This window comes from Eptesicus fuscus, chromosome 6 (assembly GCF_027574615.1).
Source record: "Eptesicus fuscus isolate TK198812 chromosome 6, DD_ASM_mEF_20220401, whole genome shotgun sequence".
NCBI lineage: Eukaryota > Metazoa > Chordata > Mammalia > Chiroptera > Vespertilionidae > Eptesicus > Eptesicus fuscus.
In genome coordinates, this window is record NC_072478.1 from 31,779,053 (window position 1) to 31,804,813 (window position 25,761).

The 25,761-nt window shown below is 39.2% G+C and overlaps 1 protein-coding gene and 1 pseudogene across 1 annotated transcript in view; both read left to right on the forward strand.

The window, feature by feature from the left end:
- ELP3 (elongator acetyltransferase complex subunit 3) overlaps positions 1-25,761 on the forward strand; it is a 95,418-nt gene that overhangs the window by 50,424 nt on the left and 19,233 nt on the right. The window contains exons 11-14 of the mRNA XM_008150845.3: positions 9,377-9,467; positions 12,434-12,499; positions 16,247-16,474; positions 17,650-17,731. Of these exons, the coding sequence (XP_008149067.1) occupies positions 9,377-9,467; positions 12,434-12,499; positions 16,247-16,474; positions 17,650-17,731 (467 nt within the window). The remainder of the gene's footprint in view (positions 1-9,376; positions 9,468-12,433; positions 12,500-16,246; positions 16,475-17,649; positions 17,732-25,761) is intronic.
- LOC114234875 (U11 spliceosomal RNA) lies at positions 15,905-16,028 on the forward strand (annotated as a pseudogene).

The window sequence follows — 25,761 nt, forward strand, 5'->3', positions numbered from 1 at the left end:
GTTAGGGGTTCTAGGGTGGGGTGCCTAGGTTTTTACGGATTCACTCTCTGTTGGCTAATTTAAATAATAAGAAAGGGAATTAGGGTGCAGGAAGGGAGAAATGGGGTTACTCAAATGGTTAGGTTACCCAGGGCTTTCTGGAAAAGTGAACTTCATGAGTGGGGGTAGCCTAGTTCCTTATGTGGTTTTGCTGGTAGCTGTATCATACAGCTGTCATACATACGTTTATTCAGGATGGATGCCTTCAGTAATGGATGCCTTGGCAATAAAAAAACTTAATGTCAAGCACTCATACTACAATAAAAAAGCTTAATGTCAGACGCTTACATTACAGGGTAACCAAAAGATGATACCTCCCAGCATGGCAACAAACATCACAGGATAGAAATTTCACAGCCGTAGACATCAAAGTTTTTTTATCAGAAACAACAAGGCACAGATCACACAGGCAATCAGATGGAAAATTTGCATCCTCCTCTTCATTTCGAGCTTTAAATTTCTTACTGCTGTTATCAGTGAGTAAAAAGCAACAGAGGCATTGCTATAACATTAAAAGCTTAATTTTGTAGACTTTATGAAATACCACTATGGGACATTATCCCAAGAGGATTTTAAGAAAACAGCAGCAAATATAGTCTCTCTAGAAAAATTGTAAAGGGGTAATGACAGGAAGAATTAAGAACATGCACATTATATAGCCAAAAGGTTGTATGATGAGAAAGGCATGATCATGGAGAACCGACATGAAGCTGACTAAAGAAACCTCCCTGTACGCAGTTCTCCTAGCATGACTCCACCACAGCGCTCTCTCTGGAGTCAGCCCGTAGCAGAGTTCCCAGCTGTAATTCCAGGCAGAGGCCAACTGCATGCTATACAGGGTGTCACCCAAAAATGTATACACACACTTTGAATAATTATAAAGGCAGTCTTTATTAAAATACATTTCATTTTCAGAATTGAGCTATCCACTGTTAAAGTGTGTATACATTTTGGGGGGACACCCATCTTTGAAAGGGTTCCTGTGGGCTTAACATTTCACTCTGTTACTTTACAGATGTGTGGGGGAATTAGAACTTACTGGAATACATACTGTAAAATAAGAGGTTAAATCTCCTTAAAAATGTGTACTTAGGAATGTCTTCCATGAGTTAGAGGACAGTTTGTTGTTTGAAGATGGTGATGACTCAGATCCTGACAGTAAATGCCTTTGGTGGAGAGTCATCTGGAGTCTGGCTGTGATGTCAGAGTTTTATGCTTTGGGAATGATAATTTACTTAACTCTGAATGGGATTATTCTCTAGGTTTTTTAGTATAAAAATTAAAATTTTATTATATTTTCCACTTTATATTTTTTGTTTTTAATACAGCTGTGATATTGTTATACAAGTTTCCCTTAGAATTCTAGCTTTCTAAATGTAGCTTGCTGTGGACAATTGTTCAAGTTAGCATTTGTTTTTCTATAAACGTGGGCACAATTCCTTCAAGTATATTATGTCACTTTGTTTTGCATTGAATATTACTATGACTACCTGCATAAGAATTCATTCAAATTAATTATATTTTGCTACTTTCTGCCCACTTTTACTTACATATTTTCTTCATATATAGTGCATAAAAATGATTCAAATTTATTTTATGCTAGATGCCTAGTGCATGAATTCGTGCATGGGTGGGGTCCCTCGGCCTGGCTGGCCAGGGGTGGGATGGGTGGGGGTGGGGGTGTGCAGGAGGTTGGCCGGCCGGGGAGAGGTTGGCTGTGGGGGTGCACTGACACCAGGGAGCAGTTCCTGTGTTGAGCATCTGCCCCCTGGTGGTCAGTGTGCATCACAGCGACTGGTTGACCAGTTGTTCGGTCATAATGGTTGCTTAGGCTTTTATATATATATACACACTAGGGGCCCGGTGCACGAAATTTGTGCACCTTGAAAGGAACTGTGGGCCACGAGGCTGTGGTAGGCACAGGGGCAGGTCTCAGCCCATCCTCCGCCCCCGTCCAGCCCCTCCTGCCGTGGAGCCCTGCTCCCTCTGCTACCACTCCCACCCACTTATGACGTGAAGCGATTGAAGCCAGCACCAGCATTGGGTGCGAACGCCAGGTGGGACCACAGTGTGTGGAAGCAAAGAATTTTCAGTAACCACCAGAGGCTTGCCCGAAGACAGTGACTGGCGCCCCGCCTTGGTCTGGCGCCCCTGCTCACCTGCTCCACCATCTTGCCGTGGCCAATGTCTGCCATGTTCTGCACACACACCCTGGTGGTCAGCGCACGTCATAACAACCAGTTGTTCAGTTGTTCCACCGTTCAGTCTATTTGCATATTAGCCTTTATTATATAGGATATAGATTGACTTTTTGTTATCGGTAATCACTGAAATTCTAGACTTGTCTTTTGCCAAGTTGAGGTGTATGGTGTGATGTGTTTCTGCTCTGTACCACCATTCATTTGTCCCAATACATTTCTTTTTTATTTTGTGATCTTATACTTTTTCCCAACAGTTTGTAGAATATTACTAATTATCCAGAACTTATAGTTTCTTAATTTTCAGCTATATTTATATAGGAAAAATATTTTCTCTATAAAGCTACTTTAAAATCACTTTCAATATATTAATAACAGGCTTACATTATTTTTCCAAAAATTTCTTTGTATAATTGGGATGCACCTTTACACAGCAGTACATTTTATACATTGGCAAATATGGTGTTTGCATTTCTTGTTAAAGACTTAGAATAATATTCATAGTTGTAATTTTAATGTAGAGTAGTAGTCTAGCATTTTAATTTGGCAACAGTTTTATTCGGTAAACTGTTCCCTAATGTTGAATATTTAGGTTGCTTTCAAGTTGTTTTTAATTTTTAATCATCCTGGCCTCCACTACAGGTCAGAGTCATGTACACGGAACTTTTACTTATGTTGAAGTTATCTGTTAGAGCAGTATGATCTAACAGATTAAGATAAAAGATCTAAGCATCTTTAATTATTATTATTATAACTAGAGGCCCAGTCCATGATTGAATCATGCACGTGTAGGGTCCTCTACACACTTTCGCTTTCGATTGCAGGGGAGCTGGGTGCCTGTCTGCTGGTGCACCAGGCCTTTTGGAATCCTCCAGCTTGGCGGAGGCTTCCGAAAGGCCTGGTGCCGGAGCAGACAGGCACCCAGCTCCCCCGCTTTTGTTGGTCCGCTGTGGAACGTGAGCTCGCTGCCCCAGAGGCCCCTTCTGTTCCGCAGCACAGCCATGGCGCAGATGCTGAGCTTGCACTGCCGCTGGCCCAATCGGCCACCCTGGCTACCCCAAGTCCCGCCCCCTGCACCTCCCACTTGCCCAATCGTGGTCGTAGTGGAGTGATGGTAATTTACATATTACCATTTTATTAGGTAGGATACTTCTGGAACAAGAGGAGTATACATGAATGTTTTAATTTTCACTAATTATATTGATATGCTTTTCCAGAAGGATAATACCAGTTTAGAGTAAATAGTTACTGGTTTTACCACAACTCTATACATGTGAATGATTAAATTTTTTATTTCATTTACCTAGGGGTATTATTTTGCATTTCTGTAGGTATAGTAAGGATTAACATTTTTCCATGTAACCAGTTATTTGTGTTTCTTCTTATATCGATTGTTTGTTTATATATAATTTGCCAGTTATGGAATTTGGATCAGAATGGAGATTCTTTTTTATTGAAATAGCTAAATAAAAAAACCCAACTTCATAAATATTACCTTTACCTTTTAGGGGTCTTTTGAATTGTCTCCTCTCACCTGCACAAGTAAGAAGACCAGGGAACCCAAAAGTCATGTCCATGTTCACATAGTACACTTAACACTAATAATAGTTTGGTAAAACAGCTTTATGTCTAACTGCAAGAGAAAAATGGGTGTTTAGACAGTGTTAAGTGGCTGAGAAACCTTCTGATTTGGGGAAGGAGAATCACAGGGTTTTGACTCTGGATTGTTTCTTCTTCAGTTATAAACTTTCAAAGCAATTCTTAGAATGTGGAAAACTGATATTAGTCTAATTTGGAAGCATTCAGTATGTCTTGCTAGAAAGAAACCATTGGCAAAGGTTCTCCCAGAGCGTTTAATCCAGACAGTTTTAATAATCATAGTTGATTTATTTTTTTTTAAAATCATAGTAAAGGAAAGTCATATATGACTTTCGAAAATCTGGCCATTTCATTTCTTTCTTTAAAAAAAAGTTTTTATATCAAAGAGAGGAAGGGAGAAGGGGAGAGAGATAGAAACATCAGTGATGACAGAGAATCATTGATTGGCTGCCTCTTGGGGATCGAACCTGCAACCCAGGCATGTGCCCTGACTGGGAATTGAACCAGTGACCTCCCAGTGCATGGGTCAACATTCAACCACTGCGCTACACCAACTGGGCTGGCCATTTCATTTCTACCTATGACAGCTTTTACCTATTACAGGCTATCTACTTAATGTTGATTAGTGAATCTAAATGTGTACATGGCAAAGATTTTAGGAACTATTTTTTAGACAAGTATCAGGAGGGAGGAACAGGAAGGAAAGTAGAAGGGAAGATATTTCAAGTGAAAACACGATGTCTTTTTTTTTTTTTAATGCTCTATTTTACTAATATTTTACTTGATATTTTTAATTGACTATTTCCCCTACCCCACCCTCTTCACCCCCACACCCCCACCCCCTTAACTAATTTACTCTTTTAACTTTATGACAGCTGAGTCAATAACATCTTACTGGGTATTTTATGAACCACCTAATAGATGGTTCTGTATTGCAGGCCTGAGGGTGCAGTCAGTGATTAAATGTGAGATTCTGTCCAGACATATGATAGAGCCACATTAAACTGCTGCTGCCCACAGGCTATTTGACAGCTGTCTGCCTCGATGTGATATTTAATTCACTGCAAAGCATTAAATAGGAATACCAATTTGCAACCAAAACATGCTTCTGAAATGTGAGAAACTTCAGACCAAAAAAATCTCTAGACATCCTTTTAAAGGTTTTTTGATGAGTAAATTGCAAATATTAGCACCACTAAGCTTGAAATAGTACCCCTTGAAATAGAAAAGTGATTTTCTCAAACGCAATCTCTTTAAGAAAGTGAAATTAGATTGAAACAAATTGAGAAATCTAAAAATAATTTTAAACTACTTTCTAGATGGGTAGAGCAAGGTCAAATGGTCAGCAATCTCACCTGGGTTTTGAAGTCCTAGAATACTGTCTTTTTGTCTTTATGTATTCCAAGTTGCTTAACACACACTACTTTGCACATAGAAGAAGTTTATGAATAGAATTATATTCCCTCGTTTCTAGTGAAAAAAAATGGAGATTGCCACATTTCTTCATTTTTTTATTTTTTAACATGTTTTTATTGATTTCAGAGAGAGAAACATCTATGAGAGAGAAACATGGATTGCTGTCTCCTGCACACCCGCTACTGGGGATCAACCCAAAACCCTGGGCATGTGCCCTGACTGGGAATCAAACTGGTGACCTGGTGCGTGGAAGGCTGCTCAGCTAACTGAGCCACACTGGCTGGTTGAGATTGCCATATTCCTATTCCTTAATGAGGAAAAACTCTCATCTGGTATACTCTAGGCCAGTGATGGCGAACCTATGACACGCGTGTCAGCACTAAATATTTAGTTTTTGGTTTATTAAATACAATTATATATAACAATTATACATTTATGTTATTTAAGCTATAAATATCGCGAAATAATGTTTTTTCCTCAAAGTGACACACTACCCGAGTTATGCTCAGTTGTTTGGCGAAGTTTGACACACCAAGCTCAAAAGGTTGCCCATCACTGCTCTAGGCACATCACTGCCAAAGACCATTAAAGCTGTTGCATTTTTATGGCGACAGACATAAACTTAAAGACATTTATCAACTATCAGCATCATTATAAAGCCCTGTGTTACCAGGTCCTCACTGACTTGTGCTTTGTGTTAATTAGAGCCACCTAAAGGGACATGCAACCTATGTGGTTTCATAGGGCCTATACTTGACTTGATGCTCTCACCATTCTTGAGATTATTAGTAATTTTTTAAAATCTTCACATGATGTTTTCGTGTTTTTTGTGTGTGTTTTTTAATTGACTTTAGAGAAGAGGAAGCGGGGGAGAGAGAGAAACATCCATGTGGGAGAGAAACATCGATTGGTTGTCTCCCATACTGACTAGGGATGGAACCCGAAATCTGGCTATGTGCTCTGACTGAGAATTGAACCCGAGACCTTTCAGTGTAGGAGAGGATGTTCCAACCAGCTGAGCCACACAAGCCAGGGCTATTAAATAACTTTTTAACAAGAGGCCCTCTGCTCTCCTTTTCCACTGGGCCCCCAAATTATTAGCCAACCCTGCTAGTAATTGTCTTTTCTGTCACATAGTTCTGCTTAACAGTGTTATGTGATAAAACCTATTTCTTAGAGAGTTTACTTTCATGCAAATTTTAGTGTCTTTTAAAAGTACTGGTTCAGCCCTAGCTGGTTTGGCTCAGTGGATAGAGCGTTGGCCTTGGGACTGAAGGGTCCCAGGTTCGGTTCCTATCAAGGGCACATGCCTGGGTTGTGGGCTCGATCCCCAGTAGAGGACGTTCAGGAGGCAGCCAATCAATGAATCTCTCTCATCCTTAATGTTTCTCCCTCTCCCTTCTTCTCTGAAGTCAATAAAAATTTATATGTTAAAAAAAAAGTACTGGTTCATTGTTAGAAATACTTTTAGAGCCCATAATCCTTCCCCTTCCCACCACCTGTGGAGGCAGTGCCACGGAGGTCTTTACAGAAACTGTCTATCATCAAAGAAATAGAGAGTGAGGGTAGGGAGTGTAGAGGTGGCAGCTAGAATAGTTGGAAGAGTGGTTACACTGAACAAATAAGTTATCTGATTTAGCAAATAAATAAATATACTAAAGATTTCTCACGGTCTGAAGGGGTTTATAAACACTGAAAGATGGGAAGCTGAAAAGCATACTCAGGCACTGGATTAGCATGATGATTTCAGCATGAAATGGGTTTTTAAGTTTATATACAGAAATAGTTATAGATACATACCTATACCCTGACTGTCATGTAATTAATGAAGTGGTTGCTATTCATTTTATCATGGCATCCACATGGCATGGTTTATGTGTATGTATATATGACTATAAATATGTATACATTTATGTGTATACATACATTTCTTAGTGTGTACACTGAAAGGGTCTAGAGAGAGTGACACCTCAGTAGTAATGAGCACAACAGATGCCCAGATCTTGCTTTCTAAATACCACTCTTTGCTGAAAGGAATCAGAGCTGCTTGAAAAAATTACCAGTTCCAGGGTTGGTGCAGCAAACATACTTGGAACATCTTTTTTCTAGAAAGTAAGGAAATATTCAAAGAATGATGGGGACACGTCACAAGGACCCATAGGCCAGCCTGTATTCATGCCCACTGGCCAAATCTAACTTATGCAACAAAATAGATGTGTTAATATCAGGTTACATCTCATTGAATAAAATAGGAATCTGTGAGTTCATAAATAAATGAATAAATAGGGAAATGGGAAAGCTCTGCCTTCAATACAAGCTCAGCTAATAAATGCAGATGGGGTGATAGAAATAGATAATCACCATTGACAACCATTATAGGAGGATGCTACAGACAGGAGTCACTGGTAAGTGATAGACTGGTAGTTGGAGGGTTGATGAAGGAGGAATAGGACATTGGTGTGATACTATGTACTTGTTTCAGCTCTCATGCTGTAAACAGTGTCCTTTGCACAGTCTATTCAATAATACATTTCTTACGTTTTTGTTGATTTTGCTATTTAAAATGGCCCCCAGGCATAGGGCTGCCTATCTAGTTTCCTGAGCACAAGAAGGCTGTAATGTGCCTTATGAAGAAAATACATGGTTAGATGTTTCACTGAGGCATGAATTTATAGTGCTGTTGGCCACAAGTGCAATATTAATGAATCACTTATATGTTAAATGAAGTGCCTTTAAACAGAAACACAAATAAAACAAGGTTATGCATTGGTCAGTTAAAATATGACTAAAGACTTGCAGGAAACTAACTCTGCATTTTCCCTAGGATCAATGCTACAGTATTTGCTAATTCAGTATTTTGGCACCTTTATAAAACATAACTGCCATGCATAACAAAAATCAAATGTCTGTCATGTATGGTACTAACAGTGGTTTGCCATTGGTTTATTAATTTCACATCATGTATAACAATGTTTTATACATTAAGTTGTGAAAGTGTATACATATGTACTTGTGAGTTATTTATAACATATTTTGAAGTATAAAAGGGCATTGAGAAGACTTGAACTTTGGCTGTTACTCTTGCTTTGGATTTCCTGGTGAGTCATCTTAAAGAATTTTGACTGGTCATTGTTTTATAGTGTCTTTATGGAAACTACTGACTTCCAGAGCCCAATAGACTTATTCTGTATTGTTTTTAATGCTAATTGATTGGCTTTTGATACTTTTGAGTGAGTGAGAAATATCTTATTAGAATTAATGGTTGGCGTAGCTAATTGTACATACTTAACATTTGAAAGGGTAAGTAACAAGAGAAGGAAAAGACTCAAATTGATTCAAAAGCAAAAAATAAGAAGAGAAGATAATTGGTGTATTCTGCATCTTTCTTCTAATCTACTAGATATTAGACAAAACAAATTGGGGTCTTGTCTTTGAATAGAAAGCAGATGTGCTGAGCATATTCTTCAGATTTTTAAAAACTGCTTGTCAGGAAGAGGGTGTGTGGGGCTACTAAAATGGAACTTCAACTTTTGATTGAAGTCTCCTTGATGCCAGGCACTTTACACTAGATTACTGTCAGGAAATCAATTTTCTCTCCTCTTATCTTTAGGCAAGTTATTATTCTCCTACTACAGAGTCACTTCTCATTTAGGTTTTTGGGAAACAGGAAAAAAAATTTATTCTTTGAGACCAGTTGTTGGCTAAGATGGGCTTTTGGTTACTTGTCATTCAATAACTGTAAGCAAATTGGATTTAAAAAAACACAACAGTTTTATTTCTTGTTTTGTTTAATACAAATGTGTCTTCAGTCAAAAATCATTACTAATGGTTATTGGATATTTGTTTTGTGCTTTATAATCTTATAAAGTGATCTTTGTCAGGTGTTTCTCACAGAAACCGTGAGTGGCAGGTGAAAATCATCATCTCACAGATGGGAAAACAGGGATAGAGAAGCTCTGAGCCTTGCTCCCTGGTTAGAATCTTCAGCCTCTGCTTTTCTGATCTGCATTGTAGGCTGTTGGGGTTTGAGTTTTTGTTTTCTTTTTCCTTTTTTAAGGTCTTCTTACTCTCCTGCTGTAAAAAATGATTTCTACTTTACAACAGCTGATCTTTTTCTCCTATAGAGATATTCCAATGCCCTTAGTCAGCTCAGGAGTCGAGCATGGTAATTTGAGAGAGCTGGCATTCGCAAGAATGAAAGACCTTGGAATACAGGTAAGAATCTAACTGTTGAGATCAAAGTAACCTGGAATGCAAAAATACCTTTATATTCTCACAAGCTTAGGATTTTGGTCAAAAAGCTTTCACATATTGAAGGTATTCTTACTGTATAACATGTTGAAGTTGAAGATAGTGGTTGCAAAGGCTGCATCCCATCCCATCCCATCCCATCCCTTACACCCCTTCTGCTTCCCTCTCAAAGAGTGTAGGTTTGTTGTAATGTTTTTTTCCACCTACCAGATTGCCAACTATGTACTTAACTCGCTTTTTGAAAAACATTTTTCTTTTGAAGTATTGAGTGTTTGATTCTTGACTAATGGTTAGAGAAGTATATGAGGATATGTTTGAAGAAACAAGGATTACGTCCGTGAAGTAATTACCAGACAGTGCTGTTGCCAACAGTTTCCTCACCCCACTCCACCCTCACATCTATTCAGTCAGTTATTTATTTCACAGATGTTTACTAAGCACTTCCTTTCTGCAGGCCCTAGAAGTACCAAGAGCCCAGGAATCTGCAATTTAAATCTCTAGGTCAGTGGTCAGCAAACTCATTAGTCAACAGAGCCAAATATCAACAGTACAACAATTGAAATTTCTTTTGAGAGCCGAAAACCGACTTCTGCACAGGGGCCATAAAGTTTCAGTCGCACTGTACGTGCGCGCCCACACGTGGTATTTTGTGGAAGAGCCACACTCAGGGACCAAAGAGCCGCATGTGGCTCGTGAGCCACAGTTTGCCGACCACTGCTCTAGGTGATTCTTAAACTATTATGAGATTTGAACTCAGTGCCCTAGAAACTACTTCTTAGAACTGAACATCTCAAGAGAAGAGGCCAGGAGTGGTGTTGGCCTGAGCATTGGTTCCTGGGCTCTGCCTTCAGAGATTCTAGTTCACTAGGTGTGGGATGGGGCTGTGGATGTCCTCACGCACAATATAAGCATGGACTGCACTTTGAAAGACATCGTTTTGAGGGCCTTATATCACGTTTGAAGACTTACCTAAGGCATTTTATTCTCTTAGCCAAATTACTATGGAGAAAACTTTCCAGAAAATTGTTTGTGTAGAGGAGAGTTTGTGAACATTATTGGCTTATTCTGTCCTCCTCCCCAAATTAAATGATTTTAAGTTCTAGAAAATCAGCTAATGTATTTGCAATAATTAATAAACCAAACAAGATTATATGTCTATTCTGCTTCCCATTCACCTGTTCTTTATTTCCACCTCGTCTGTCCTCTGAAAATACCACTAAGAGTGACTGATCTGGCCTGGTTATCCTGAGAACCTCATCATCCGCCCATTGTCTGGACCCTCATAAACCTTGATAGCCTCTCAGTAAACTGGGATTGAGTCTAAAGACTAGAATTCAGTCATAGTCAAAAGACATCTAGTTCACAGAGGCAATTTCTATACCAGCAATTAAGCAAATACCAACCTCTGCCTTTTAAAAAGCATTCCCCACTCCCGCAGAAAACAAACAAACATGCAGGCGATCATTAAGGTCATGTAAATATAGTACATTCACATGCCAGTTACTATATAGAACTGCTATAGTTAAAAGACAACATAAAAAGGTAATAGACATAATTACAGAGACTTGTGATCCTTGTTTGCTGTACAGTTTTTGAGTTCGTGGAATCCACATTAGCAAAGTATTACTGTCTTGGACTGGTTCCTGGGGCTTGCAGCTCTTAGTATTTCTTGTGGAATTTTGTCCATATATTAGAGGCCCGGTGTATGAAATTCGTGCACAGGTGCGCAGGCGGGGGTTGGTGTCCCTCAGCCCGGCCTGCACCCTCTCCAATCTGGGACCCCTCGGATATCCCTCTCACAATCTGGGACCGCTGGCTCCTAACCGCTTACCTGCCTGCCTGCCTGCCTGATTGCTCCTAACTGCCTCTGCCTGCCTGGTTGCCCCTAACTGCCTCTGCCTTGGTCTCTACCACCGTGGCTTTGTCCGGAAGACGTCAAGTCTATCTGGTCTGATTAGCATATAACCCTTTTGTTAGTATAGATAGCAGTCCTTCATAAATACACTGTTGGTGGTTTAGCTTGCATGAATAACATCATCAAATTTCCTAGGGTGATCTTTCCTCATTGGTAGAAAATGTTAGAATCCTGAAAATAAGTTTTCAGTTTATTCTGTAGGGAAATATGCCATAAGACCTATAACTGAATACTTTATGGATTTTGTAATTATAAACGTCAGACCATGGAGCATGTGGAAGAGAAGTGAGAGTTGCATCGCACATGCTTGGCTATGCAGACCAGACATTGCATCCATATCTGCAGGCAACTCCGTGCCTCCCTGGGACACTAGAGCTATTTGTGACTGCAGTTTGGATTATATAATAAATGAGTGTAGGTCCCTTTTTTATTTTATTTTTTAGAAAGTTTTTCCCCCCTTTTTTTCCTTCTGTCCTTCCTCCCTTCCATCCTTTCTTCTGCAGTGCCCTTCTCTGCAAAAAAAAAAAAAACAAACAGTCTTCAGCATCCCTCTTTTTGACAAGATTTCCAAAGTGACACAGATATGATGATGCTAAAAATATTAACGGCCATAAAGTGGTGAGAGTTTTTAAAAGTTAGGGATTTGCTTTTTACTATTCTATCTGCATTGTTTTGGATTGCACTTTCAAATACAGTTATATCCCCTGGGTAAAACTGTTATCAGGTTTTAGGATGTATGTTCTTTACTTCCAATATTACGTTATATATTGATCTTATTTGAATTCTAAACTTATTTTAAAAGCAGTACTGTACTAACTTCATACATTTTCATTCCATGGTTCCCATCCTCAGATTTATTAAAGATGGCTTCATTTTTTAGTGCAGTTCTTTTATCTCAATGCAAATTGGATCCAAACTTAATTTTGAGTCTGGGGTTTGGTGGAGTGGTTTCAATAAAAATTGAATTAGTTACCAGTTTTATAATTGCTCCCTCATCCACTGTTTTCCCCCCCAGTGTCGAGATGTAAGAACCAGAGAAGTTGGAATTCAAGAAATTCATCACAAAGTACGGCCATATCAGGTTAGTTTCTTCATTTTTTAGAGCGATTGGGTCCTGTTCATAAATCTTTTTTTTGGCAAGCCTGAACCCACACCTTCTTACCAATGGATTGGATCCTCAAAGTTAATGAGTAAACTATCAGCAAAGAGTAATTGTGGATCAGATACAGATGTGAAGCCAGGAAAGAGCCAGTTATGAGGGGATGAATTCTAGAAGAGCCACATTAGGAAAACAAAGTCTGAACTTCACTCTAGACCAGCACTGTGCAATAGAACTCTGCAGTGCTGGCGATGTTCTGTAATCTGTGCCATCCAGTATGGCATCAGCCAGGTCACATGTGACTATTAAGCAGTTAAAAGGTGGCTAGTGCAACTGAGGAACTGAGTTTTTAATTTTATTTAATTTTAATTAATTCAAATGTAAATAGCCACATGTGGCTAGTGGCTATATTCAGGTAAAGCTGGGTGGGATCTGCTCATCTCATTGTGTGCAACTGTTAAATTATTGCCCATTGGTGGTAATCAAAGGAATAGATCAGCCCTTATCAGCAGACAGGGATTTCACAAATCTTGAACCTGATGCTCACATATGTAGGTTTGGCTTTTCTGTGTATGTATATTGTTACATATTGCTTATATTTATTCAAAGTACAAGGCACTTGAACAATGAGTTGAATCAAAAGCTATGTAGATTGCTACCACAAAAGTCTCCTCCAAAAAGCCACTCTTCCAGTGATTGAATTTTCTTTAATGTATTAATCTCATAACTAGACATAATAATTTAAAGGCCCTATGGGATGCTGTCAGGAACTAGTAAGTGACACATGACACATACCTCTCCCCTCAAAATAGGGTTTTAATGGAGGAAGAACTAGAAAATTAAACCATTGAGCATCTGAAAGTTCTGGGGCCCAGGGGTTCTCCCAAGAGCTACACATGTGGCATAGTTAATAATTTTACCTTAGAGACTCTTCATAGAGCATCAGAGGTTTAACTGCATGGAAGCATTTACTAAACCAGATATTTGTAAGAATCTCAAGATTGAGAAATCAAGATGGCAGCATAGGTAAACACCTGAAATTGCTGCCTCGCACAACAACTTTAAAACTACAACTAAAAGACAAAACAGACATCATCCAGAACTACAGGAAGGCTGGCTAAGTGGAAATTCTACAACTAGAAGGGAAGAGAAAAGCACACTGAGCCTCAGAGGAGGTGCGGAAGTAAAGGCAGAGGTATGGAGGCGCACGCAGAGAGGGCTGGCAACTGAGTATGCGCCTGGCTTTTTCAATCCACAGGGATACGCAAGCTCCCGACTGCTCCAAATTCCAGTTCCGGGAGAGACTCTGGGGACCCAGACTCATACTGGGAGAAAATGGACTGTCTGGCAGCGGGCGGAACTCGAGGGCGGCTTTCTCTCAGAGAAAAGAGATTACCAAGGGACACTGAGACCCAGGGGCCTCTTAGGGCAGGGCTGATGGGAAGCCATTGCTGTTTGCTCCTCCCTGAGACTCTGCCCCATCCAAACTGTGTGCAGAGGCTTTTGCATATGAATGACCTGATCCTTTGAAATCTAAACTTGCCTAACAAACTGCAGCTGAGTCAGTGAGACCCAGAACATCCAAAAGAAGGCCCAAGGCCCCACAGCAGCTTGCATTGCTTCACAGCTGGGCCTCATCTGGGCACCTCCAAAACCCAAACAAAGAAGAGGAATCTGCAGATCTCTCCATAGCTCCTGCTGGGTGGCCTCAGGCAGAGGCTAAATTAGCACCTCCTTGGAGATCCAAGAGCTAGTGTACCCAGGGGTCAGAGTAGGACCATCCAGATTACAACTCCTCAGATCCATAAGGGACACACTCAAGGGGCAGACTCGGTGAGCACCAAAGCCCCACTGAAGCAAGTCTTGCCTCATAAGGGTGTCTCCAGCACAGAAGTTCTCCCATCGTAGACACAGCTGATCCTCACAGCCAATTGGCCTGGAGGTCAATTCCTCCCAGTGATACCAACAACATTCAAGGCTTAACTACAACAAGACTGTGCACACAGCCCACAAAGGGGTGACCAAGAATGTCCACCTCATGTAACTGGGGAGGCTGAGTCACTGGGCCCTATAGGACACCTAGCACACAAAGCCACTCTATCAACTCAGAGAAGCAGCCAAAATGTGGAGACAAAGAAACAGGTCACAAATGAAAGAAATGGAGGAAAGCAAATGACTGGATATAGAGTTCAAAACCACGGTTATAAGGTTTTTCAAGAATTTTCTAGAAAAGACCGATAAATTTAGTGAGACAGTCGAGGATATGAAAAAGGACCAACTAGAAATTAAGCATACACTGACTGAAATAAAAAATAATATACAGAGATCCAACAGCAGACTAGAGGATTGCAAGAATCAAGTCAAAGATTTTAAATACAAAGAAGCAAAAAACACCCAACTGGAAAAGCAAAATGAAAAAAGAATCCGAAAATATGAAGATAGTGTAAGGAGCCTCTGTGACAACTTCAAGCGTACCAACATCCGAATTATGGGGGTACCAGAAGAAGAGAGAGCAAAATACTGAAAACCTATTTGAAGAAATAATGACCGAAAACTTCCCCCACCTGGTGAAAGAAATAGACTTAAAGTCCAGGAAGCACAGAGAACCCCAAACAAAAGGAATCCAAAGAGGACCACACCAAGACACATCATAATTAAAATGCCAAGAGCAAAAGACAAAGAGAGAATATTAAAAGCAACAAGAGAACAACAGTTACCTACAAGGGAGCACCTATACCACTGTCAGCTGATTTCTCAACAGAAACTATGCAGGCCAGACAGGAGTGGCAAGAAATATTCAAAGTGATGAATAGCAAGAACCTACAACCAAGATTACTCTACCCAGCAAAGCTATCATTCAGAATTGAAGGGCAGATAAAGAGCTTCACAGATAAGAAAAAGCTAAAGGAGTTCATCACTGCCAAAGCAGTATTATATGAAATGCTGAAAGGTATTCTCTAAGAAGAGGAAGAAGACGAAAAAGGTAAAGATAAAAATTATGAACAACAAATACATATCTATCAACAAGTGAATCTAAAAATCAAGTGAATTAAAAATCTGATGAACAGAATAAACTGGTGAATATAATAGAATCAGGGGCATAGAAAGGGAGTGGACTGACAATTCCCGGGGGAAAGGGGGTCTGGGGGGTGCGGGAAGAGACTGGACAAAAATCCTATACCTATGGATGAGGACAGTGGGGGCAGGGGGCAAGGGCAGAGGGTGGGGTGGGAACCGGGTGGAGGGGAGCTATGGGGGAGAAAAAGAGGAAAAATTGCAATAATCTGAACAATAAAGATTTATTTAAAAAAAAACTCAAGATGAATGAAGTTCGAATGTTTATGAAACTGTAAAATTGTTTTTCTTTTATAATAGTTCATGAACATGAAAAAGGGCTTCTGTCATGAGGAGCACACACAGAGCAGCTTGAGTGCTCCACGTGCAGAATCAACATCAAGAGATTGCAGAAGCATAATCTTTCCGTATCTAGTGATCATTGGCCCTGGCACCCACCAGGGGAGAAATAGTTCATGAACAAGGCATGAACTCTGATTTAATGGATATACAAGATGGGACAAGTAAAAAGAAATAATTCGTGATTATTTTTTATCTTTAATTGTGGATATTAGCCTAAGTAAATACATATAATTACAAAAATGAACCTTGTTCTCTAATTTTTAAAAAATGTGGTTTTGTTTGTTGATTTTGTGTTTTTTTTTTATTTAACAGGTTGAATTGGTAAGGAGAGATTATGTTGCAAATGGTGGCTGGGAGACATTCTTATCATATGAAGACCCAGATCAAGACATTTTGATTGGCCTCCTGCGGTTACGGAAGTGTTCAGAGGAAACCTTCCGTTTTGAATTGGTTGGAGGTGTTTCCATAGTCCGAGAGCTGCATGTGTATGGGAGTGTAGTCCCTGTGAGCAGTCGGGATCCTACTAAGTTTCAGCATCAGGTATCCTGTATTTCATTTCTATTTGACCATAATTATTTAAGAAATTGCCCAAAGGAGGGAAAGAAAAATGGAATGGGAGGAAGAGACAAAGAAAGATGAAAGGGAAGTATAGAAACAGAGGAACCAATATTTTAGTTGTTCAGAGATGTCTTCTCTTCAAATTGCCCACTTTTGGGTATGAGCGGGGAAGACAAAGAGACAAAGTGAGACTAAGGCCAGTGGACTATAATACTAGATTGAACGATATGAAATTGTTGTTTTTGAAAGTCAGAAATGGTCCAATCCCGGCAGTTTTGAATGATTCGCTATTATGGCATCAAAGGAGATGATAATGTGGAAGCACTTAAGAAGTATTAAAGCACTTCATAAATGCAAGTTATATGATATATGTTGGAACACTGTTCCGCTCCTCCCAAACAAATAAATAAAAAACTTACTTTTTAAGTTTTAGGAAAATGGGTTAAAGACACTAGTGGTAGATATAGCATAGACTCCAAAATTAGTGAATTAAGAATATTGCCTGGTGCCCTGGCCAGGTAGCTCAGTTGGTTAGAGCATTATCCTGATACACCAAGGTTGTGGGTTCCATCCCCAGTCAGAGCACATACAAGAATCAACCATTGAATGCATAAATAAGTGGAACTGCAAATCAGTGTTTCTCTCTATATATCTCTGTCTCCACCTCGCTCCCTCCCTCTCTCTCCCACTTCCCTTCTCTCTCAAATCTTTTTTTTTTTTTTTTTAAGAATATTACCTGGTCTCAAAGTCTTTTAGAAATTGGAGGGGTGACTAATAAATACAGGTTAGATGCCCTAGACTTCATCACCTTGAAATTGCCTAGAACTTGTTCAAAAAGAGACAGAAGTGAAGGCAGTTACCCCTTTGCTGTGAGTAGATTACATCAGCCACAAAATACCTTTTGGCTTTTGTTGCAAAGTTATTCCTTCTCTTCCCCCCCCCCCCCCGACCCCCACCCAGTCAACTAGCCTGCTATAGTGTACTTTCAGTATAATGAAATGATTTCTCGTTCCTTACTTTCATAAATGGGTTTCTTTTTGTCACTCTAATTTTAACAGATTTTAGCAAGTACTAAATATTAGCCTTCTTGTTTTATAGATGCCCTTAATGACTTCTTTTCTCCTTAATTCTCTAACCCTCTTTATTGCTCCTTATAGGGATTTGGCATGCTGCTGATGGAGGAAGCAGAAAGAATAGCTAGAGAAGAACATGGGTCTGGGAAAATAGCTGTTATATCAGGTAAGGGGGAGCAGGGGAGGGCAAAGTTCATGACTCGTTCACATTTTTAACTTGGTACCACAATTAAAACTACCTCAGGCCTCTTTTGCGCCTGTTTATGTTCAAAATGGGACAGAACTGAATAGTGAAATACCTGTGCTTAAACACAAAGAAAATTCCTGTAAGCATTTTGCTGGAATAGAGCGTACAGAAGCAACCCATCTCTGAGTGGCAAGACCGATAGTCTGTGTGCTGTCTTCCTCGCTGTCTGTCACACTAGTCATCGTGTTCATCTCTTTTGTGCCTTGTGCCCAGTTACTTTGTCTGGGAAAATGAAGTTTGATGATATGGATCCAAGAAAAATGTAAATCAATGTGGAGATTATCAATATTGTTGTTCAGGAAATTAAAATAGAATCTCAGTTGCCAGTACAAGATGTTTAAAGGCAGAGTTTCCTGCTCCTTAAATACTATTCGCAGTGACTTTGCTCTTGGGGAAGAGCTTGCCCCTGTCTGGATTCTCCCTACCTTATCTAGGACAGCAGGCAATTGGGAAGGGGCATGAAAAGGACATTGTAGATGAGTGGGACAAGAAGTAATGTAGCACCCATTCACGCTTGCTTCTTAGCATTGTATCCCTACACAAATTGCTGTTTCCAGTAAGAAGCTAACATGGTGAAAGCCATAATCAAAATGTACGTTCTTTTTCTTCCAGTGTTTGTTTTCTTATTAGACTACTCCATTCTAAAGGCGGATTATTTCCTTTTAAGAAAATACTCCTTTCTCTGAAAATGAAAGTCGAAATGAGATTTTTTTTTTTTAATCAGTAAGTTGTTGCCCATCAATAAGTCAATACCTTGGCCTAGCTTTTAATTATTATAATTATGGAAATGTAATGACCCAGCCTCAATCATTTAGTCTGGCCATGGTTTTTTGGCATTATTTACACAGATTAATAAAGCACTTCTTAACATGGTTAGCTTTATAATTTTTTTCTCTGTTATCTTTAATCCCACTAAAGAAGCGGGAACTAAATGAACTAAATGAGGCTCACATGATTGATACTGATACATGTGATGATAAATGATTACCTCTCAATGGTTTAATCTGTAGTTGACCAGAAGTCAGCCTTTCCTGGTGGTACCGCCTCAGAGCTCATTCTCCACATGCATCTGTGAAGGGCAGGGATCACCTGAAATTTCGGTGGCCTCTTTTTCCGGAGCACTGTCAGTGTCTGCAGTACAGTACTCACGCTTTAATGTGCTTGTGAATCACCTGGAGATTTTGTTAAAATGCAGATTTTGACGCATTAGGTCTGCGGTGGGGCCTGAGAGCCAGCATTTCTAACCAGCTTCCAGTGACACCCAAGCTGATTATTTTCAGACTGCACTTTGAGTAGCAGGGTTTTAGTATTCTCTTCCAAATGTAATACCCTCTTCCAGATCATTAAGGTAAGGGTACTGCCTGTGACACTGGCCGTGCCTGCACTCTCAAAGGCTGATACGCAATCACATGATTTTTGGTATCTGTGGGAAACCTAATCAGTCTTAAAACTGAGAGCATCGGTATTCTATCACTTCTGCGCATTATTTCATTTGGCTTCATGATATCTCTCTTTTTGGAAATAATACATGCAAGGAGGGCCCCTGACTTGCCTGAGGTCACATTCAGTTGCCCATGAGAGCCTCAGTTTCTGCTTTTTATGAGCAGGAAATGGAAATCAGCATTTGTACTCTTTCTAGCTTTTTATCATAATCTGAATAATAGCTCAATTTCAGATCATCTACTTGTAGAATTTTTAGAGTAACAGGGAAGAGCCTTTCGCCTTATCAGCTCCTCCAATAGGACCTACTAGATTTCCGTACGGGGGTTTCTTTTGGTCAGTGGGTTTCTAGCCTGAGGAACAGCCCTGGAAGAACTAAAGTGAGTTCTGTGGGAGGAAGAAAGTGTTACTTCTGTCACTGTGGCCTGTACGCCCCACCTTGCTTGCTTTTGGGAAAACCACATAGGGCTTTGACTTTCTCTTTGACTCAAAATCTGATCACCTTCAAATGAAAAAGCTAGAACTTTTGTCTGTGTATTATGCATTTTATATCTAATTTACTAACATATTACTGTTCTGTTTAAATTTTTGAATCAGACATCTGAGATGTCCATTATTCAGAACTTCAAGGAAGGCAGATTTAAAGTGTTTATTTTCACAACATGTTTTTTATGTTGGTTTTTTTTCCTTCCATGTTTGTTCATTTTGACTTTGGCCTTTTTTTTTTTTTTAACAGTTTACTTTCAATTTTATTTTGTATTGTTTTCAGGTATACTGCTTAGTAATTAGACAATCATATACTTTTACATAATTTATTTAAGTACAATGGTGGTGGTGTGTGTGAGTGTGTGTGTGAGAGAGTGTGTTTGTGTGTATGTTTTAATTGGTTTTTGTAAAATGTCAAACAATTATTCTCCATAAGTTGATTCTTAGAATGCAGGTCTCTTTGTGATAGCACTGGTATTTGTGTGCTACACTCATTCACAATACGCCATCAGAGGTCGTCTATAAGAAGAGACACTTAGGGTATGGTTCCGATTCCATTTCTTCATAGACATTAGCTCTTGTGATCTTGGGTAATTTCACTTGATCTTCATGGACCTTTGTTTTCTTACTAAAAACATGTGGGTCACGTTATCAGTCTAGAATTCTGCCCCTTAGTGTCTTAATTTAAGTTGTCCACATGGCCAATTGTTTTACATTTACATTTTAAGTAGATTCTTTTCTGAAGGTGTGGTAGGATACCCTTTAATTTCATCAGTAACTGATCTCAGTCTCATTGTGGATTGGGTATGTGATGATAAAAATAAAGATGAAGTTTATCTGAGGTGGCTTAATCCTATCAGTGATTTGTGGATGCCTATTAACTTCAGTCACGACTGGTGGTACTTTGTGACCTAAATGTCCTACTTTTTTTCTGACTTTGTCATCAGTGTGTATATCCATTCTTGTTGTGGGCTTTTGTAAAACTCTTACATAGTGATGGCCTAAATATTCTGTCCCTACGTAACTGGTAGCTTGAGTCAGAGAGAGGCAGATTATTTATCATTTCTGGTTACTGTGACTGTAAGAATGCATTTATGTAGAATTTGTTTTTAAATTACATTCTGATTCATTATGAGTTCCCTTCATCATGCCAGCAGATTTTCTCTGTTACTTGGATTTGTAATCTTTGATTCTGCCTCTAGACAATATTAACTACACAGTAGATCTGATTTAAATCACTAGTCAGAAAAATAAAGAATATGCCTTCTATAAACAAAATATATTGAGGTAACAGATAAAAAACAATTTTAATAGAAAAAAGAATACATGGTATTATATAAAGTTTATAACTGATTTATCTTTTTTAAATATTAACTTTACAGCTACATAAGAAAATTAAAAACTTCCTTGTTTATCGGTGTGAAATGAAGCACTTTCTTAGACTTTTGCTTATTCTATTTTTTTTTAACTACATGTAATTCTTCGTAAGTAAACCGAGTGTTTTAAAATTAACCATCAACTCTAAATGGGAAATTAAAGTAGAAATGAAATGTTTAGCTTCATCGACATCAAAATCACTAAGTGTATTTATTAAGTCTCTCCTATGTGCAAGGGACTCAGGCCCAAGCGGGCAGAGAGAAGTGCGCAGTGCTGCGTGCCAGTGAGGGATGTTCATGTTGGGCTGGACAGCTCCCCGTCTTCACCCTAGCGATTGTCCTTAACTGCAGAGGAAGCTAAGTTTTTCTCTCTACTTACACTACTTTTCCTACATGTAAAAAGTGGGTAAATCCGTGGTATAAGAACAACCACTTTATAAAATAATGTGTTGACAGAAAATGACAGTTAATGGCTGCTAAATACCTAAGCAGTTAATTAGTCCCTATCAAGTCCAAATGCTTTAGTATCTCTCACCAGCTTACTCGTGTAGCTTCTATCAGCCCACGTGTTTAAGGTGAACAGATCGTATCTACTTGGATGATCAGCATTCTTTCCTTTAAAAATGTTAAGAGGAAGCAGTTCTTTCTCTTCCCTCTCTTTGGTGTAAAGTGCAAGAAATTACACAGTGGAACTTAACCACAACATTTGAAATGCCATCACTAATAGTCACCATGGAAACTGAAGATCTCTGATGTCACACTGCTCATACCATTTCCAAAAAGGCAAATGTAGCCACTATTTAAAAAGCCACTCAGGACCCCCAACAGAATGATGTCCCCCCCTTTTGGCAGTTTGGCTAGGTATCAGGTCCAATCGTGTTACTGTTTCTATTTGCAAAGCTAATTGCTATGCATCAAGACTAACAGCTATTCCCCAAGCTCCCCCTCCTACCTTCGTCATAAGCAGTATTCTATTTGTGTTCCTTCAAGTAGAAAATTAATATGGCCATTGGCCAAGAATTGTATAAGGTTGATATCACACAAAGATGATGAGAAATGAGGAAAATGTCTGACTGGTTGATGATAGGAATCACTGAAGTCAGAGACTGATAGTCATTTTGGTTAAGCCTATTAAGAAGGCAAAGAAGAGGGGAGAGAAGGAGCTTAAATTTAGGGTGAGTGAACGAGTCACTGTGGAGATGAGATCATTCTAAATCATGGTGCTCAGAGTGAGGACTCTAAAGCCACATCGGCAGTTCCTCCTAGTGAAAAAGATCAATGTTCCTGTGCCGGGCATAGTCCAGTGTGGCTTCTTAGGACTGAAATTAATGGTCTTGTACCCAGAACCCCTGATTAACAAAATGATATGTGGGCAGGAAATAATCATTGTTTGGTTTCATGAAACTACAGATAGCTGAGATTTACTTTACTGGACCCCAGAAACTTCACCTGTGTTCCAGGCTGCTGCATATCGCCTCTGTTTGAGGTGAAGGCAAGTTTATTCTCTGCATTATAATCTACCCGAAGGATGCATTTGTAACTAGGTCTGTCTGGTAATGGACTCATAATCTAAAATGCCTAGAAAAGCTTTTCCTCATTCTGGCGTATCTCTTTGCTAATGGACTCCGGAAGCCTTCCAAATGCAAACCAGCGTGTGCTGCATGTGTTAACATAGAAAGGAAGGAAAAAGATTGTTTGCTCTCTTATGGTTTCTGTTTCATCCCTTTACATAGTTTATCTTTCAATAAATTATTCCCCAATTAAATGTGCATTATTAGGGTTCTACATATTCCTCACTTTCTTCCATTTGGTATTCTAACAGTGTTCATACATATTTATTTTGTGGTGCATGTTCCAATAGGATTTTGTTGTGGTAGTGGTTAATATCTTTCTTTTTAAAGATAATAGATACAAAGTAAAATATTGCTTTTACAATAACTTTGTTCATGTCAGCATCATTATTAAGCAGACTAGCACTAATGACATGGAATACTATTTCGTTAGATAACAAATGTTTGCTAATTGGTATCTGCATTGTAACTGGACTCTGAAGGCATTGTTGCGTAGCTTTTCTCTGGACTCTTTATTCCCTGACTTGATATTTATTTATTTGTGGCTGAATCAGGTACTAGTTTATAGTACATTGCATGTCAAGTGTATTAGAGACCTGTTCTTCACATGGCATCACATGACTATTAATTAATGCATATTTTCCAAATATTTATAAATAGGTTACTGGTGAGTTTCCACTATTTGGATCTTGTGGGCAATTGAATGTTTGGTGAAGTTTCCTAGGCAGAAGCTAGTGATGCCAGTAGTTATGGCTTGTTGACATTTGAGGAGCAGCAGTTGGCAAGTGCTATTGCTCCTCCTGGGTCCATGCTGTCGCGTCTTCTTGTGTCTCAGAAACAGGCACGTTAAAGTCACAGAGGATAGCCCTGCTAATTGTTGACACACATTTGTAGACTTTTTCTCCATTTTTGTTCCTCCTGGTGTATTGCTATTGGAAATGATGGCTGTATGCATTTTCTTGGGAATTACAATTACCATCTTAAACTTATAACAATCTAGTTTAAATAATATCACTTTAATTTTAATAGTATTAAACACTCTGTTCCTATACATGTTTCTTTTTTACATTACCGTGTTCTGTATATGTATGTTAGGTTTAATTGGTTTCACGTATTGTTCATGTCCTCTATTTTCTTATTGACCTTCTGTCTAATTTTTTTAATTCATTATTGAAAATAGGTATTGAAGTCTCCAACTCTTATTGTAGAACTGTCTATTTCTCCCTTCAATTCCGTCCATTTTTGTTTCATATATTTTGGGGCTCTGTTGTTAAGTTTATAGTTATATAATTATACTAGAGGCCCAGTGCACGAAATTCATTCCCAGGAGTGAGGGGAGGAGGTGTCCCTCAGCCCAGCCTGAACCCTTTCACAATCCAGGACCACTGGCTCCTAACCACTTGCCTGCCTGCCTGCCTGCCTCATTGCCCATAACCACTCTGCCTGCCTGATCACCCCTAACTGTTCGCCTGCCTGCCTGATCGCCCCTAACTGTTCGCCTGCCTGCCTGCCTGATTGCCCCTAACCGCCACAGCCTCAGCCACTGCTGCAGCGGCTTCATCCAAGAAGGTCGTTCAGCTGTCCGGTCTAATTTAGCATATTATGCTTTTATTATTATAGATCAGTGGTTGGCAAACTGCGGCTCGTGAGCCACATGAGGCTCTTTGGCCCCTTGAGTTGTTAGCAAAGGCCAGCTTAGGAGTACCCTAATTAAGTTAATAACAATGTACCTACCTATATAGTTCAAGTTTAAAAAATTTGGCTCTCAAGAGAAATTTCAATCGTTGTACTGTTGATATTTGGCTCTGTTGACTAATGAGTTTGCTGACCACTGTTATAGATGTTTATAAATTGATGAATTGCACCTTTATTAATATATAACATCTTTTTTTTTGGTAAACTTTTTTGACTTAAGTGCATTTTGTTTCATAGTGATATAACCACCCCAGCCCCCCTTTATTTTTAATTTAATTTAATTTTTTAAAGTATTACAAATAGTAGTACATATGTCTCTTTTTTTTTCCCATTGACTTTCCCCCAGTCTCCCCTACCCCCCGGCACATGCCCTCATCACCCACGCCCCCCCCCTCCTACCCCCAATGTTTTTCGTCCATTGGTTATGCTTCTATACATGCATACAAGTCATACAAGTCCTTCAGTTGCTCTCTTACCCCCCACCCCAAACACTCCCCAGCCTTCCCACTGTAGTTTGACAGCGTATTGGATACTTCTTTGCCTCTGTATTGATTTTTGTTCATCAGTTTATAATGTTCTTTATATTCCACAAATGAGCGAGATCATGTATTTTTCTTTCACTGACTGGCTTATTTCATTTAGCATAATGCTCTCCAGTTCCATCCATGCTGTTGCAAATGGTAAGAATTCCTTCTTTTTTACAGCAGTGTAGTATTCCATTGTGTAGATGTACCACAGTTTTTTAATCCACTCATCTGCTGATGGGCACTTACTAGTAGGCTCTTTGCCAGTCTTAGCTATTATATATTGTGCTGCTATGAACATAGGGGTGCATATATCCTTTCTGATTGGTGTTTCTAGCTTCTTGTGATATATTCCTAGAAGTGGTATTACTGGGTCAAATGGCAGTTCTATTTTTAATTTTTTGAGGAAACATCATACTGTTTTCCACAGTGGCTGCACCAGTCTGCATTCCCACCAGCAGTGAAGGAGGGTTACTTTTTCTCCACATCCTCACCAGCACTTGTCGTTTGTTGATTTTTTGATGATAGCCGTTCTGACAGGTGTGAGATGGTATCTCATTGTTATTTTGATTTGCATCTCTGAGATGATTAATGACTTTGAGCCTGTATTCATATGTCTCTTGGCTTTCTGAATGTCAAAGTGTCTATTTAGGTCCTTTGCCCATTTTTTGATTGGATTATCTTCCTTTTGTTAAGTTGTATGAGTTCCCTATAAATGTTGGAGATTAAGCCCTTATCAGTGATAACATTGGCAAATATGTTCTCCCATGCAATGGGCTTTCTTGTTTTTGTGTTGGTTTCTTTTGCTGTGAAAAAGCTTTTTATTTTGATGTAGTCCCATTTATTTATTTTCTCTT